Source organism: Plecotus auritus (assembly GCF_963455305.1).
Source record: "Plecotus auritus genome assembly, chromosome: 4".
Taxonomy (NCBI): Eukaryota; Metazoa; Chordata; class Mammalia; order Chiroptera; family Vespertilionidae; genus Plecotus; species Plecotus auritus.
This window is the reverse complement of record NC_137775.1, coordinates 99,536,282-99,553,792: the sequence shown is the minus strand read 5'-3', so window position 1 is coordinate 99,553,792 and position 17,511 is coordinate 99,536,282. Positions and strand designations below refer to the sequence as shown.

At 58.4% G+C, this 17,511-nt stretch overlaps 1 protein-coding gene across 1 annotated transcript in view; it reads right to left on the bottom strand.

Moving 5' to 3' along the window:
• GRM4 (glutamate metabotropic receptor 4) overlaps positions 1-17,511 on the bottom strand; it is a 105,965-nt gene that overhangs the window by 14,778 nt on the left and 73,676 nt on the right. Inside the window, exons 5-8 of the mRNA XM_080663869.1 lie at positions 15,263-15,417; positions 13,174-13,314; positions 3,510-3,710; positions 3,153-3,289 (exon numbers count right to left, since the gene is read on the bottom strand). Of these exons, the coding sequence (XP_080519995.1) occupies positions 3,153-3,289; positions 3,510-3,710; positions 13,174-13,314; positions 15,263-15,417 (634 nt within the window). The remainder of the gene's footprint in view (positions 1-3,152; positions 3,290-3,509; positions 3,711-13,173; positions 13,315-15,262; positions 15,418-17,511) is intronic.

The window sequence follows — 17,511 nt, the reverse complement described above, 5'->3', positions numbered from 1 at the left end:
AGTGAATATTTTAGCAGCCGATGGCCATGTCATTAATCTTGGACTGACCTGTTTGGTGTGCGCAACAGAAAATATTTCACTTTCAGAGAACAAGAAAAATAGGTTTATTTGTGTTACCCTTATTAATTTGTGCAGTTATTTAGTGCCTGGTAAGTTAATGTTCAAGAAAAAAATATTAATTTTTATTAAAATGTTCTATTATTTTATGTTAACGATGACTCATTTATTTCAGCCCTTTGTATTCAGCATGTCTCTATCGAAATAAACCTACGTTCCTATGAAAATTGAAGCTTTTGTTTTTTTGCGGCCACATAAGCTTACACCTTGTTTATTTGGCCCGTGTTAGCCTTTGAGTTTGACATGCTTGGCCTAGAGCAGTGGTTGGCAAACTCATTCGTCAACAGAGCCAAATATCAACAGTACAACAATTGAAATTTCTTTTGAGAGCCAAGTTTTTTTAACTTAAACTTCTTCTAATGCCACTTCTTCAAAATAGACTCGCCCAGGCCGTGGTATTTTGTGGAAGAGCCACACTCAAGGGGCCAAAGAGCCGCATGTGGCTCGCGAGCTGCAGTTTGCTGACCACGGGCCTAGAGGCACACGGCAGAGCAGAGCACGCTTAGGAGGCCTTGCTGCTCAGCAGTGGCCCCCAGACCAGCAGCAGCAGCTCCACCCAGGAGCTTGCTGGGAAAGCAAAAATTTTGATCCACCCCAGACCCACTGACTCAGAGCCTGAGTTTTAAGGAGACCCCAGGAAATTCGGGTGCACACTGGCGGGGAGAAGCACTGCTGATGGCTCAGCCCACAGGCCTCCTCTGGCGACACATGGAGCTGGGGTCAGCGGAGAGCGACAAACAAAGGCTTACTCGCAGGACAGCCACTGCGTGCCCAAGATTAGTGTTCACATCTTGCTCTAAACTAGGGCTAGTCACCATCCCACGTCTCCAAAGACACGTCACTGTGAGCGAGCAAGCCACAGGAGGGTGGGCACTCTGAGTGTCAGAATTCTGGAAAGTAAGCAAGAGGCCCCGAGGAGCTCCAGGCGCTGGGCAAAGGGAGCTGACCACTTGGGAGCCGGATTCACAGCGTCTGCTCTACAGGAAATGACTCTAAGGAAGAGCCGATGCTTAGAGAGCAGCGGGCCGGCCCGGATGGGAGCCTTGCGGGTGCTTACTCCTGGAGAACAACCAGCTGGCCCCGGAGCGAGGGGCGGGTTTTCAGAGCTGAGAAACAAGCTGGCGGGGGGAGAGGGGGGGGCGTACAAAGATGGCCTCATGGCCAGTAGGAAGACAACCACGAGGAAGATGGCTCTGGTCTGACAGGGTGTGTGGTCCCCTAGTAGCCAAGGAGCACAGCAATGGCCAGGCCGGGGGCCTGCTGGGACGCCAAGGCTGGACACTCCCCGAGCCCCGGAGCCGGGGGACTGCAGGGGAGGGACCTTTCCCAGAGGACTCGGGTGACGGCGGGTGTTCTAGAAATTTCTGGCTCCAGTGGAAAACGCAGTGAATGTGGTCACCATTCTGCTGCCAGCTGGCTGTGTGCCTGGAGTAGACACGGTAACCTCTGAGCCTTGTTTTCTGTTCCAAGGAGCGCAGATATGAAGCCACTCGGCCCTTTGGTACTTCAGGGGTTTCCACTTAGAAGTCATAATGGAAATTCTTTGATTTCACCAGAACATCAGCCCCACAAGGGCAGAGTCTTCGTGTTTGCTTCCCTGCCCACATCCAGCCCCCAGACAGGGCTGACACTCGGGAGGGGGGAGCAGGGAATCTCTGTAGAATCTGCAGAAGCAGTTGCAAGAGGCCTCCTCCTCAGCCCCCTGAGCCTTGCCTGCTCTGTGGCCCCCAAAGTGAGCGCTCAGGGAGAAAGTGGGCAGGTGTGGTCACCTCCTCCCACCCCAACTCCAGGCTGGTGGAGGGCCGCATACAGTGGGAGGAGCCTTCCCTTAGCACTCCTGCAGCATGGGGCACCCGTGCCTGCCTGCCACACGGGCTGTCCTCCTCACGGTGAGGCTACATGCTGGAACAGGAGCTGCGCACAGCAGGTGCTCAGCCAGGTTAGCTGCTGCTGCTGCTGCTGCTGCTACAGGACCTGAGTCACTGCCCCTACCGCCTCACCCACTGCACCAGAATGAGGCACAGTTCCATGTGGGGCATTGTCCCATGTTGCCAAGTGCCTGTCTGTCTATCTGTCTGTCTCCACTCAGCACCAAGGAGCATCACCATAGCAATGAGCCACCGTGCTGTGCGGCCCTTGGAACGCCCTCGGGCTGGGTTTCCTCAGATCTCTCCTCTGTCTTAGAAGATGTGGGCTAAGTGAGATCATCGGCAGAAACTGCTCTACAGGGCTCCAGGGGCTTGTCACCAGAGAGATCATTACAAGAGGGGATGCAGGACACGCTGCGGCTCTCCCAGAATGTGGAAGAAGCATGGGTGAGGCCAGACGTGGACCTGGGCCCCCGGAGCCTCTCGGGTCCATCCAGATGTCACACTGTGCCCACCAGAGCACGCCCACCCCTCACCTTGCAAAGCAGGGACCAACGTCCACAGGCATTACCTTGGGGAACGAACCACAGGTAATTCCCTCTGAAAACACTGCTCCGTTTCACGGCAGGGGACTGAGGCCAGAGAGAAAGCCACCATGCCCCCATGTCCCCATGTCCCGGGAACAGCTGTGAGCTGGAAAGCGTGGCTGGAGGACCCAGGAAAAGGGCGGCCTTCCCGTGGGTTTGATAACGTTGGAGACCGACTCTCAAACAGCTCCCCACCTGCCATTGACTGCGCCCTTTGCCTTAAACGCCATCCTCTGTCCAAACACAGCCCCCCTGCTCACCCCGCTGCCCGCACCAGCCATTTCACTCCACATGAGCCTCTATCCAGAGCTTTTTGCCCTGCAAGTGGGCAGCAAGCAGAAAGGCCCAGGCAAGGGAGAGGCAGGGGCAGACACAGCAGGGGTCCAGCAGCCCTGTCCTTCCATCTCCAGTGGGGCTCGGGGCCCTCTGATGTCTGGGAGGGGGCACGGAACAAAATCCCGACTTGGTGGCAGCAATCCCAGAAATCAGGGCTACTCAGGGGCTGCCCCCTTGTCCCCCCTACTGAGCTGGGACGGGGCGAGTGACTCTCCACCCGGGCGCCCTCCCGCCAGGCGCTTACTCGCAGGTGCAGGTGGTCAGTCCAGGAGCCAATGACCTTGTACCCAGCAGAGCCGTTGCGCAGCTGGTACTGGTAGATGTCGTAGCGGCCAGGTGCATCTCCGTTCTCGTTGAAGGTCACGGGGTTCCCTGCAATGCCTGTGGGGACCGTGGGAGTCACACACTCAGTTTCTTTGCTGAGCCTGCACCCAAAGGCTGCAGCACTATGAGCCCAGGGCAGAGAAGCCTCCGGGGAGGCCCCTGCACAGAGATCGGGGAGGTTTCACCCTCCAACCCCACCCCACGGGCTCAGGACCCCTTCCCCTGGCTGCATGGCCCAGGACCCCCGGTTGGCCAGTGCCACGCACTCCACTCCCACCTGAGAAGTTGACGCTGCGGATGTACTTGAGCAGCTGGGTGCCGTCCACGGGGTCCATGAGTGGGCAGAGCCCCACGCGGCCCGGACACAGGTCCCGGTGCATCGCGTGCAGCGCATGGCCCATGGCATACACGGCGTCAATCACAAACTGCACCTTCCCCTCCTGCTCGTACGCTGAATCCTGCCCAATGCGCTCACGATCTGCAACCAAACACCCAGAGTGGGCGCCTGCCATGCCCGCCACGCCCGCCATCCTCGCTGACCGTGCAGTGGGGAACAGAGGTGCACAGCCATCAGGTGGCCCAGCTCTCCTGGCTCCTAGGCCACTGCTTGCTCTGCTCCCCAGGAAACCGTCTGGTGGAGGCAGCTGGGGGCCCTGAGGAGTGAAGAGGAGGGCCTGCTGTTCTCCCCACTATACCCCTGGACCCTGTGCCCCAGGGCCCCAGAACAGCCAGGGCGAGGCGGGGGGCAGGGACTTCGAGGTGAGGACATGGGGCAGGGTGGAGGGACAGGATGGACAGACCACCACGGAAGCCCGGGTTCCCCGCCTGAGGCCACAACCCCTGTGTACAGCATGGCCACAGCCTCCTCCCTCAAGGCCAGGACAAGGAATTAGCCCTCATAAGCCACCCCCACCCCACGCCACCCTGCTGGAGGGCCAGTGACACACCTTCCCAAGGCAATTCCCCGAGGGCAGCAGGGCGAGCAGCTGCGTCTATGCCCAGCCCCCTGAGCTACCAACCTGAGCCTCTGGGATCCGTTGTGTGGGGGTCAGGTTGGGTCGGGTCAGCACCAGCCCTGAACTCCTGGGAGCTCTGAAGTCACTGTGTCCATCCCCCTCCTCCCATACCTCAGAGACAGATGTGGGTGCTGGGGGCACCCTGCTGCGCCTGTGGTCTGCTCCACCATCCAATCCCCCACACCCGGAGGCTCAGTCACCACCCACCAGGGTGGCCACCCTTCTCAGCCTAGCTCAGGACAGATCCCCAGGGACTGCTGAGTGGAAGCTAGAAACCATGGGATCATGGTGCTGGGTGGCAGCCCCGTGGGCTCATCTGCTCCAATTCTGTCATTTACAGATAAGAAAACTGAAGCCCAGAGAGGCAGCCGCAGGTCACAGCGCCAGCCTCAGGGACAGGATGAGCACTCCTAACTCCAGCCCCTCCCCCGCCCTCCACCCCAGACTGCACTTGACCTCAGGCCCCGGGACCCCAGCTCACCCCCTGGAGGGGGGGGAGGGGGACCCTGCGTTTTTACATGGTGAAGGTCACCGTGCCTGCCTGCCAGGGCTCCGCGGAGCTGGTGGCATGTCTCCTATCTCTGCCTCAGCCGCCAAGACCCCGTGGCCCAGGGTGAGCCTGGCTCCAGTTTCCCCAACCTCAGGGTCAGAGCCAAGAGTCAATACTCAGATTGGACAGTTTGGGGCAGATATCTAGTGGCTCTACAGGGACAGTTTGGTCCAAACAGAGCCCACCACTCTACGGTGTGGTTTCTGGGCTGGAGATGGGTGGGCCCCGAGGCTGCCGCCCTGGCCCCTCACCACCTGCCACGCAGCACTGCATGGACACCAGACTGTCTTGGCTGGAACCCCAGCTCCGCCCATGCCTCTAGCTGTGTGACCTTGAACCCATCACTCCGTCTCTCGGGCTTCAGTTTCGGGCCAGGATCGGGACCCTGTGGGGACTAATGGGTTAATATTCACGGCAGCAGAGACCTTGTGCTTGCCAAGTGCTACAGAAGTTTGTTAAACACCAGGTACAATGATGTGGAGGCCCAGCAGAGCGTTGCTAACAGGCAAAGCTATTTCTAGGCCAAGGCACGAACAGAGACAGGATGGACGTGAAAGGCAAACCTCCCAGCTTCCGCAGCGCAGCCTGCCTCTGTCCGAAGCCTCTGATCACAAGCTTCTAAGAGCCGAGCTGGGTGAGAACTGCAAGGAACAATCCTGTCCTCAGAGGGCTACAGCGGGGCTGGGCCAGGGTGGCCTGGGAAGCCTCGCCCTGGACCCCTCACTTGCCCCCTCCCGCAGTCCCCGGGTCCTGTCCTCTGCAGCCTGAAGAAGGTAAAACTCAGCTCCCTGCAGCTCCATCCCCGGTTCAAAGGGACAAGAGACTGAATGATTAACCAGGAGGCGGGGGAGGAGGCTGCGGCCACAGCCACCGGCCACCCACCGCAGAAAGAAGGCAGCCCTCCCAAGGCCAACAGCCCACCAGCGCACCGGCCAATGGACCCCAGCGGCCCTCAGCTCTGCTCTCCCGTCTCCCCAGGGCCCCCTCCTCAGCTTCCCGCTGAAGCAGCCATTCCCCACAGGGGCACCTCCCACTCAGGAGCCTGTCTCTGCCTGGGCTGCTGTGGGACCCTCCCAATCTCCACCACAAAGCTGCCAGGGTGCCAGCCATGGACTTCTAGAAACTTCTCAACACACTTTCACGTCCTTGACTTCTGCTCAAGTCTAGCCCCAACTACAGATGAGAAAACAGGTGCAGTGAGGTGGCCTGCAAAGGACCTTTACCTTCGAGAGCACAGCAGGCCTGAGCAAGCCCTACACACACACACACACACACACACACACACACACACACACACACACACACACCTCCAACCCACAGGAAGCCCAGGGACAGAGCCCAAGTGCTCACGGTTGGTGGGGGCGCAGGAGTCACACACACCAAACAGGACCAGGTGCTCCGTCCAAGCTGTGCCCATAACCAGCCCGGCTCTCCTCGCAGCCTGGCTCCTCAGCAAAAGAGCCCTCCCGAGCCTACCCTGCTCTCTTCTGAGGCTCAGCTCGGGTGGGGGGCTGCACGGCCCCCTCCGGAGGAGGGAGCCGAGGTTTGCAGGTGGTCCAGTGACGTCCTGAGTCTCGCAAGAACCCTGGCACCCAGCAGGTGTTCATACATCCCTGGGGATTAGTCTGGCTGGGATTTGAACCAGATCGCTCTGGTTCCAAAAGAGTTTGTCTACCCTGAACTGTCCCTCCCCTTCTCCCTGACCTGCCTCTTCCCCCTTCTGGGGCCCAGGCCCTGTGCCAACATCAGGCCAGGCCTAGCCGGGAGTTAAGGACTTGTCTGCAGGGCTAGGAGGTAGGAGGTAGATGATGTGGAAGGAAAGGGGTCAGAAAATCCCCTCTCACGGGTGGTGGGAGCCCCAGGCCCACCAGGGGCACCGCAGTTCTGGGAGGAGGCAAGACACACAATTCAGTGAGTTAGTGTAAGAGATAGATCCCAGACATACAGCAGCAGTGACAGCAGCAACAGTGTGAAGATGTCCTAATTGTGTCCCGGGGCACAATGAGCCGGAGATGCGCTTGGCTCCTTCACGGCTGACAGCCAGCCAGGGAACCAGCGGAGAGGATTTCTCCCTCAATCCCCACAGCTGTGGTTACTACGGTGACTGCAGCCTTTGTCTGCAGGTTGTAAATTGTAATTGAAATGTGTTTTCAAGGTTGAAATAATAAGGGCTCCTCCTTGACTCCCCCTCACCTCTCCACAACTCACCCGCCCAGCACAACCCTCCTGAGTTACACACACACACACCCGTGATGCTCACACAGGACACAAAACCAACCAGATATACACCCAGATGCTTTCACATCTACACATATAGACTAGCAACACACAAACGTGCATGCATCTGAGCACATCTGTATGCATGCCCATGTACACAATGTACAAATAAACACACAAAATATGTGTAACACACAATTAGCATGACATTCTTACAAGCATGTGGTCATTCAGATTAACCCCGCCCTCCTTCAAACCCCACATGGCCTTTTCTCAGTCTGTAGAAGACAGAATCCTTACAAGCTGTCTACAAGGCCCACACGATCTGCTGCCCCCCCCCAGCACCACCCCCAATCTACCTGCTGCTCTCTCTTCAACTGCAGGGGCCTCCTCACTGCCCCCTAACCTGCCAGGCATGAGCCTACCTCGGGGCCTTTGCACAAGCTGTGTCTTCTGCCTGGCATGGTCTTCCCCAGGTCTCCACATGCCTCGCTCTCTCATGCCTTTAGGTCTTTGCTCAGGTCTCACCTCCTGTAAAGGTGCTCATCCCCAGCACTCCCCACCCCCTCCAAGAGGCCCCTGGACCTGCCCTCTCCAGCCTCGCTGTTAGTTCCTCCCTGGAGGCCCATGGCTCTGACTCCTGGGAGGCCCGGCGTACACCACCTGTCTGCAAGGTCATATTGTCCCCCACCTGCAGGGAGAGCTCCGGGGCAGGTCTGGCCCCATCCCCAAGCCCAGCACAGGGCTAGGCACACAGCCTCTTAGCAAACGCTGGTTGAACAAGTGAGAAGCAGCAAGGAGGGGAAGGGCCCGGAGGGGAAGCCAACTGGCTGATGGCTTGAGTAACTGTGAGTTCCTCTAATGCAGTGGTTCTCAACCTTCCTAATGCCGCGACCCTTTAATACAGTTCCTCATGTTGTGGTGACCCCCAACCATAAAATTATTTTCATTGCTACTTCATAACTGTAATTTTGCTACTATTAATGAATAGTAATGTAAATATCTGTGTTTTCTGATGGTCTTAGGCTCTACAGCAGCGGTTCTCAACCTGTGGGTCACTAAACCGCTGCTGTAGAGCCTAAGACCATCGGAAAACACAGATATTTACATTACGATTCATTAACAGTAGCAAAATTACAGTTATGAAGTAGCAACGAAAATAATTTTATGGTTGGGGGTCACCACAATGAGGAACTGTATTAAAGGGTCGCGGCATTAGAAAGGTTGAGAACTACTGCTGGGTGACACAGCCTGGCACACAGTAGGTAATTCCAAACATGGTCTCCCTTCCCTTCCCCTCAGGCTCCTTTGAGAATGTGGAGGTGGAAGGCCCTTCAAAGCCGGCTGGAATAGCCAGGAGGGCCCTGAGGATAGGACATCAGCTGGCCCAAGGCAAAACATCTCTGGAGCCAGACAGCCTGGGTTCAAATCTCAGCTCTGCTACTTAGTACCTTGTGCCCTTGGGCAAGTCTTTAACTTCTCTATGCCTCAGTTTTCTCATCTGTAAGATGGGTTGCTGTGAGGATTCAATGCGAAGCACTGGAGCAGAGCTTGACAAGTGATAAATGCTATACAAGCATTAGCTGCTACTGTTATTGCTGTTATCACAGGCTGGGTGATCGGCATCGTCCACACATCCCCAGCTGCCACGCAGCCGCCCTCCCGCTCAGAGCTCCTGGCCCCCGGGAGCAGCGAGCAGTAAATTTCTCCTATTTCCTCATAAACCAGGCCTTCCTCCACTCAGCCATCACCTGGCTGGCAGTGCTGTCAAAAAGATGGATGCCACATCTGCCCTGTTTACAGCTTTACTTCCAAACCCTGCTCTGTAGCTCCCGGGGAGGAGGCGGGAAAGGAGGGGCAGGTGCTGCCTTCCACAGGCCTTGACAGCTGCAGAGCTGCCCGCTGGGTGACCCCTAGCTCGCTCGGGTGCCAGGTGTGGTGGTCGCTGGGCCATCTGCCACACTTCCTGTAGATCACCTCCATCCTTCTCCGGGAACCGTGAGGCAGGAGCTCTGCTGGGGCTGGGCTCGGGGGCGGGGGGGGGGGGGGGTGGTGGGGGTGAGGACACTGAGGCCTCAGGGGGTGAAGGGACCTGCCCACAGCCACTTGGCACACAGCACATGCCTAGGGAGCCGCAGCACCAGGACTCACACCCAAGTCTGCAGGACTCTCACGCTGTATGCTTGAGGAAGAATGAGTGCCCACCCATACCCCTCACCCTTACCACCTCGAGGCACACAGCCCATCTCCAGCTGCCAGCACCTGCCACTCTTCCGAGGCTTCCTCTGGTCACAGACACGCTCATTGCCCAGGCCTGCAGCAGGGGGGTACTGAGGGATCCCCACTCCAGGAGAGCTCCCAGTGATTGATGGGAGTAGCATCTACCCACCCCCCAACCCCTGCCTCGCACCTCCAGGGGTGACTGAGAGGCATGACCCTCTGTCCCCAGAGCCCAGAGGAGTGGAGCTCCAGCTCTCAGAGGGAATCTGCTTGGTACCGCTACCTTTATGCTGCCTTCCCTCCCCTTCCCGTATTTCCTGGGGTGCCCCCGCCCCCAGAGAACTGCTCGCTCTCTAATCTTTGTCTCAGAGGGAAATGAACTGAAGACAGCCTTGAAGCTTGGATCCAATCTCCCCAGGTGGAGCACCCCAGGACGAGAGGGTCCACCCATCCTCTCAGCAGGGGCGCTGACAGGAGCACAGGGTGGCCCTGGCTCACTGGGAGACCTCGGGCAGGGCGGGCAGGGCCTGGGGCAGAGGCCAAATGCTAGCGTCGAGGGGACCAGGGTGGGCCAACCCGAGGCTGGCAGTGTGGATGGGGCAGAATCCCGGAGGAGGTGAGGGGGCAGGTGGAGAATACAGAGCTGGCTGAGGACAAGAGGGAGGGGGCCAAGAGGGAGGGGAAGGCCGCAGCCGGCTGGCAGGGCACCAGCTCTGGAGCCAGGCTCGTTGGGGGTGCCTCCAGCTCTGCCAATTCTCCAGCTGTCATGTTCACAAACTGCCTCAGTCTCCTCACTGATAACGGGTGAAGCACCGGTGACAGCCTAGACCCCCACCCTCAGGATCCAGGATCCTACAGCCAATACACATGGGCTGTTAAATTACCCAACTGCCTATGCATCCCACCTCTCACTCCTCTGTGTCAACAACAACCAGGTCATCAGCACCTCTCGTCCGCATCGTGTTCAGCCAGCTTCTTCAGACACTCCATCTCCAACCCTCACAACACCCACTGAGACGGGTATTCTCTTCCTTGTTCTACAGACAACCTCCTGAGACTCGGAGACTCGGAGAGGTTCAATACGTCGTCCAAGGTCACACAGCAGGGAGAAGGCAGAGTCAGACCCAGACCTGGGGGTGAGCCCCCCCCCCCCTTCCCAGGTACCTGGCTCAGAGCCAGCACTCCATGGGTATCACTCTGGTCCTCCTGCCAAAGACATTCTCCCAAGGGACCAGCATGGCAAGGCCATGGGAAGCCAGCGCTGGGTCTCAGGGGGTCTCGGGCCCCACAAACATTCCCATGCTCCTCCGCTCCACACCTCACCCAGAGATGGACGGGCTCGCCGCACCTGACTTGGGACCATGCAAGGACTCTCACCAGCCTCTGCTGCGGCTTCAGATGCAGCAAGGATCCAGGTTAGCTGCCAGGTGCTGTCCTTCCACTCCTCCCGCCACCCCGTGTTCACCCCACTTCTGCTCCTTTGCTCATGCCACCCCCTCCAGCCTGGGGTGCATGCTGTCCTCCCTCCCAGCACCCACCTTCCCTCTGAGCCACCCACACTTTGCTGCACAATAGAACACCTGGGGCACTTTCTGAAAATCCCGATGCCCTGGTTGCATCCAGTACATTCAATCAGAATGTCTGGGGGTGGGAGTCAGGCATCAGTTGTTTTAAAAGGTCCCCAGTGATTCAGTGTGAACAGGCTGGGGGAGCACTGCTCCTACTCAAGGCTCCCAGCCCTGAACATACGCACACTCACCTGGGGAGCTTTACAAACTACCAGGGCCCAGGTGGCACCTCTGGCTCTGTGCAGTGGGTCCCAGCATGGTGTCCGAGCCCCCGGTGACTCCAATGCACAGCCAGGCTGGGAGCCACCGTGACAGTTCACACAGTGCCTCCACTAACCCTCCTCACTCCCCGAGACACCCTCGGGGCTGGCTCACCATCACCCCCATTTCTCAGATAGGAAAGCAAAGGCCCAGAGAGGCCACAGAGCTTGCCTCGGGCTCAGTGAAGGAGACCCTCTTCTGAATCCTGCTGACGCCAGCCCGACACCCCCTGGGACTGCCAGAGGCGGCCCTCTCCCCGCTCACCAGCCCAATTGGGAGATGTTTGCGAGTCCTGACCTGAGGACTGAGTCTGGACAGAGGCCACATGGACTGACCAAGGCCTTGTCCCCGTCTGCCTCTCCCAGACCAACAGGTGACTCCAGAAAGCCCCTCGCCCTGGGCAGGCTAGGCCAGTTACCCATCTGGCCCTATGTCCAGTCTCACCCACCTCTGTCCCCGAACCACATCTGATGACCTATAATCAGGATGACCATCCAATTTTCCATCCCCACTCGGGCACTTTTGAGAATAAATTGGGATGCTCTCATACTTACACGCACACAACACACGCGCGCGCACACACACACACAGTATAAGCAGGATGCACGGTCACCCTGCCCAACACATAGGGACTCCTGGCACCTCTGCCGTGATTACTGCGCGATGAAGCATTTGCTGTGCAGCCTTGGACACGGTGCTTGGGCTCGCTGACTCTCCATATTCTCCTCCATGATATGGGGATCATAAAAGTCCCTAGAGCTACTGTGAGGGTGAAATGAGATGATGTCTTTAAAGTTCCAAAACAGCAGATACACTATAAAGTGGTGTACATGGTTATCAGCCCACCGAGGAACACAAGCACCCACACGCCTCTTCTCCCTTAGACATACCAACTCATGCACACACAGTCACACACACGTGTGCGAGCACACACCCTGCCACCTCCACCCACATAGGAACCTGCCCCGGCCCTAGGGATATCCAGTCCTAAGTGGCCACGATTCCCAGTGAGCCCTGGCCACCAGAGGGCAGCACGCTCCTCACCTGCCCACTCACGTCATTATCTCCTCCTCTTCTGGCACTAGTGTGCCACCACTGCCTAGGATTCATGCATGTCCCTGTGGCCTGTCCTGCGACCCCTTGATCACCTGGCCCCTCCCAGCCGCACCGACCAGTCCAGGAGGATATGGGAGGGAGTCCGCCATCCTCACACAGGCACCTCTCAGGGAGGGCACCCGGGCCCTCCCAACATCACTGAGCCCAGTCCTGCTGCCCAGCTGCCCAGACCAGGAGCACACAGGACCCACATCCAAACGATGAGGGCAACCCCAGGGGGCTGAGGGCCTCGAGCTCACAGCTGAGTTCAAATCCTGCTCTACCACCTTCTGCCTGGGAAACTGAGCCTGTGAAATGGACCGTTGTCCTGTCCGGCCCAGGTTCACTCCATCCTGAATTCTCAGGACCTGCCCACACGTTACCTTTGCTGGGAGGCGTCCTCTTTCGTATGTTTTTTTGTTTCTACTGCACGTTTTCCTCTGACATAGTCTATATTTACTTACTGATCTTGTTGATTGTCAGTCTCCTCATTAGATTAAAAACGCCAAGAGATTTCTCACTCTTGTTTACTGCTCTATCCACCTGCTTAGAACAGAGCCAGGCACTCCTGGGAGTCCAACCAGAGTCCGCAGGGCAGCTGGGGCCAGTTCAGTTCTGCGGGCTCTAGATGAACCCCAAGGCAACCACAGGCACGAGAACTAGGAGCCCCTTCCCCCACTCAGCAGCATCATGGGTGGCTTGTCTGGGAGAGGCCACAGAGGTTTCTACCACCCAAGCCCTCAAACCTTCTGGGACCTAACCCTAAATTAGCTCGGCCCCCGCCCCCTAGGGCCCCGCCCGTATGGTCCCGCCCCCTGAACACCCCAACTCCCCACCCAGGCGCCAGCCCAACTTCTCACCCAGTGGTCTGGACCCCAGGAGACTCTGCCCTGCAGTATCTGCCACCTTGCTGGGCACTAGCAGCCTTTCCCCCTCAGCGCCCCCCTCAGGATCCACCGTGGCCCCGCCCCCTAAGGCTTCCCGGGGACCCAGGTCCCGCCAGAGCGTGCTCACTGGTGCACTTCTTGACGTGGCTGCCCTTCTTGAGCGCGTGGCGGCTCAGCTTGCAATGGAAGTTGTCTTCCCAGAACTCGGCAAACCAGATGTTGCGCCGGTTGTTGTCCAGCGTGCGGCTGGAGAAGTAGCGGTCGAAGCCTGGCCGGGAACCAGGACGTCAGGCCTCGGGAACCCCCTTCTCCACCACCCCGCCCCCTGCCCTCCTGCTCCCCCGGCTTAGAGATGGCCCAGGCAGAGGGAGGGAAGATTGAAGAGCCAGGGCCCAGGTGGAAAAAAACAAAATGTGGAGCATTTCATTTCATTCTAAATGAAAAGAGCTTATGAAGTCCCAGGGGGAGCATGTAATCTTACAAGTGCTGCCTTTATGGGAGAGAAGTGCGATGGGATGCTCCTGCCGCCTTTTTACTATCAGGCCTCTTTGAGAAGGAGCCACCTGCAGGTCCTGAGATTGGAGCAAAAAGAGGCTGGGGGGGTGGGCGGGGGGCAACCCTGGAAACACCTGAGCTCTCTGGTTCTGAAGAGGAGCCCAAACCAGAGAGGAAGGGGTGACCCGAGTCAGAGCAAGACCAGGAGCTGGTCACCCTTCAAGTCCAGAACTGCCCGTCACTGACCATGCAGCCTCCTCCTCTGCATGCTCCTGGGAGCTCACCAACTCTGCTCTGAGCCCAGAAAACCCTGCCCCGGTGGCAGGCTGGCGGTGAGCAATGCCCTCTCTCACCCAATGCCCCTTCTACATCGATGACTGTTCCGTGTAATGCGCATAGTTGACTCCGCTGCTTGGGAGAGGCCAGAGGCCTGAAAGCTCAAGGGGCCCACACCAAATGGCGAGCTTCCTGCGTGGCAGGCCCAGGTGGAGGCCCAGGGACTGTCTGCCAGAGCTGGGCGGCTGGCCTGGGGCAGGGTTTCTCCACCTTGGCACTGTGACACTCAGTGCATTGCAGCTGTTGAACTACATTCCTGGCCTCTACCTGCTAGGTGCCAGTAGCATCACCCGCCACTTGTGACAAACAAAACTGCCTCCAGACATCGCCAAATGTCCTTCAGGGTCAAAGCCCCCTCACATGAGAGCCACTGCTCTAAAGGCTTCTTTAATGTCCAGAGAGAAAGGGGACTTGTCAGGCAAGTCCTGGGCTCACACACAGCTCTGCCACGTAATAGCCACTGTATGTCACCTAATCTCTCTGGGCCTCAATGCATCCACCCACACGAGGCTAGCGGTTGATGGGGAAACCAGCCGGGAGTCTGTAGGGCCCGGCACTGCAGGTACCAATAGCCACGGTTATGGTTGTTTTGTGTTCACTAAGGTTTGGGGCTGGGAGGAGTGGTGTGGAAATGGCTGCCTGTGCTCCCTCTGCCTCGGGGAGAATAGAGGACGTTGCTCTGTGGCCTTGAACAGGTCCCTCCCCTGCTCAGGCCTCGGTCTCTGAGAATGTTTGGTGGAGGCAGATGTCCGCAGGCCTTTCCATCAAATGGAGCGAGAGCAGAGGAGCCTGCCTCCCCCGTGGTGAGGACAGTGAGGTCCCTGGAAATCAGGCCATTAATGGGAATGCCACACCTCACCCACAGCGAGGGTCCGCCACAGCCGGCTGTTCCTGCCCAGGGTGACCAAGAAGAAGGGATGCCGAGCAGGACAGGCACTCAGGACCTGGCTGCCCCAGGCAGGTCGCAGGGCGTTCCTGCCCCTCCCAGCACCCTCTCCTTGGGGCCTGCAGGCAGCTCCAGGCCCTTCCAGCAGAGACCCCCTCCAGGCAGGGCCAGGGCCTGTTCCAGACGGAAAAGGGATGAGAGTATATGGGGATGAAGGCGAGAGCTTGACAAATGAGTCTCTATGTGTCACACGTCTCCCGCGCCCAAAAATATCTGAGAAAGGAGAGAAAAGCCCTGAATCTCGATGGAGGGCTTGAGTGAGGCCCGAAAGGCCAGCCCAGAACAGAGAGGCTGTGGGCCAAGAAGAGGGTGGACAGGATGTGGAAAGGTAAGGAGTGGGAGAGGGAGGGAGGGGATGATAAGAAGGCACAGTGAGGGATGACACTGGCGGCGGTGGAGGTGAGAGTGGCGGGCGCGCCATCGGACCTGCTGGGCCTACCTCGCACCGACATCCTCTTGGGGAGGACGGTGACAGCGCCCTCAGCCACCTCCTCCAGGTGCAGCACAGGTGCGATCTTGGAGCCCCAGCTGTCCGAGCCCATCCAGAAGAAGTGGCCTGTCTGGTTGGCCTTCCGTGCTGCCTCCAGCACACGCCTGTGGGAACACACACCAGCCCAGCCCAGCCATGTCTGTCCATGCTGTCCCCACCCTGGCCGCTGGCTCACCCCCCCCCCCAGGCACACACCTGTCCCCCTCACAGCCCATGATGTCCCCCAGGCTATGCCTGGATCCCCCGCCCCCCTCCACCACTGACCCACATGAGCCCAGGGCCCACAGCTGCCCCAGCACCCATGCTTGTCCCCCTAGACCCGTGGTCGGCAAACTACGGCTCGCGAGCCACATGTGGCTCTTTGGCCTCTTGAGTGTGGCTCTTCCACAAAATACCACGGCCTGGGCGAGTCTATTTTGAAGAAGTGGCGTTAGAAGAACTTTAAGTTTAAAAAATTTGGCTCTCAAAAGAAATTTCAATCGCTGTACTGTTGATATTTGGCTCTGTTGACTAATGAGTTTGCCAACCACTGCCCTAGCCATAGTTCCCTCTACCGCTGACCCACACCTGCCCACAGGTACCCCTCTCACCCATCCCACATATGTACCCCTAGACCTGGCCTCTCCCCTAGGCCCACGCCTGCCTAAAGGCCCCATGTGCTCCCCCAGTCGCACTCCTGTCCCCTAGGGCTGACCTGTCCCTGCAAAGTCCAGGCCTGTTTCCCTAGGCATGTACCTGACGCATGTCTGACCCAGGCTCCCAGACCTACATCTGCCCAACCCCTGTCCTCTCAGGTTCAAGCCACCCTCACCCTAAACCCACACCCACATCTCTTGACCGCTTCTCACATTTACATGCACACACATGCACACACATGCACACAGGCATGCATGCACAGGCACGCACACGTACACCCCTCTGCACCTGCTGCTCCGCTGCCAGCAGTGCCCCATCACCCCCCTCCTTCTGTGCCAGAGTCCAGGTCCTGCACAGAGCTGCTCCCCTGCTCTGGGCTGTGCTTGTCCCCTGCCCTGGCAGTGGTTTTAATCAAGTCAGGGTCCCTGAACCCAGCACAGGGCCAAGATCCTGGAGGCTTAACAGATGCAGTCTAAGTGGCCCCTCAAACACATGTTCAAGGAGAAGACCAGGGAGGCCGGGAGGAATCCCCCAACCAGCTCCTTCCACTGGAGCTCAGAGGAGGCAAGCAACTTGTTCAAGATCACACGGCAAGTCAGAGGCCAGGATGCTAGACACTGGCCAGGCCCCTCATGGGTGAGAGCCAGGACCCAGCTCCAGGCTTGGGGTGCTGCTGGGAAGGACAGCTGGAGAGAAATCTGTCTCCAGGCCTCAGAGCCCACACCTTCCCTCCTCCCATCTCCTGATCTGAACATTTGCAGACCCCCAAACCTGCTGCTGCCGCCTCAGGTTATTAATACCCGCTTGCATCCTGCCAGCCAGAAATGACCGACCTCCACCCCTGCAAAGTCACCTGGGTTTATTTTTACTTCTGTTTGCTTCTAGAAATGCGTGTGGATTTCCAGAAATGCCCCCACCTCCCTCCACACTTCCCCTCCCCCAGGGGCCTCTTCTCTGGGATACACGGCACAGCGCCCTCACCCGCCCTCCCAGCTCAGGGCCCATCTGAGCTGAGCAGGAGGCCGGAGGGGCCCTATCTGGATGGGTATGAGCCCTGAATAGTGCTGGGCTGTGGGGTGGAAGTGGGAGGCAGGAGTGCAGGGACTGTGACTGTAGTGAGGGCAAGGAGCTCAGAAGGGGTCCCCTCCCGTCCCCCGCACCTCCTGTCCCTGCCCCCAGACTGGCTGACCCGAGGACAACAGGAACCTCCAGGGCCAGAATTAAGGCACCTACGAGCTTTGAGGGGTCATGAGCAAGCTCTGTGCTCACTCAGAGGCGTCAGGGGGACTCCTAGGACACCCCTGGCTCTTCACTGCCAGAGTTGCCTCCCTTTGAGATGGTCCTTCGTTTTGAGGCCTGAATGATGTTCCAGAACTTAGGGACCCAGCAATGTCTAACGGGGAATCTGCTTCCTGTCATTCAGGAGGCCAGGGTGGGCTCCTCACCACGTGGGGAAAGTATTGCAAAGAATGAGCCCAGAGAGGACGCTTGTTAGCAATGGGGAGGGAGGGAGGGAGGGAGGGGCCAGTAGGCAGGGGAGCCTGCCGGCACAGCAGCTCAGC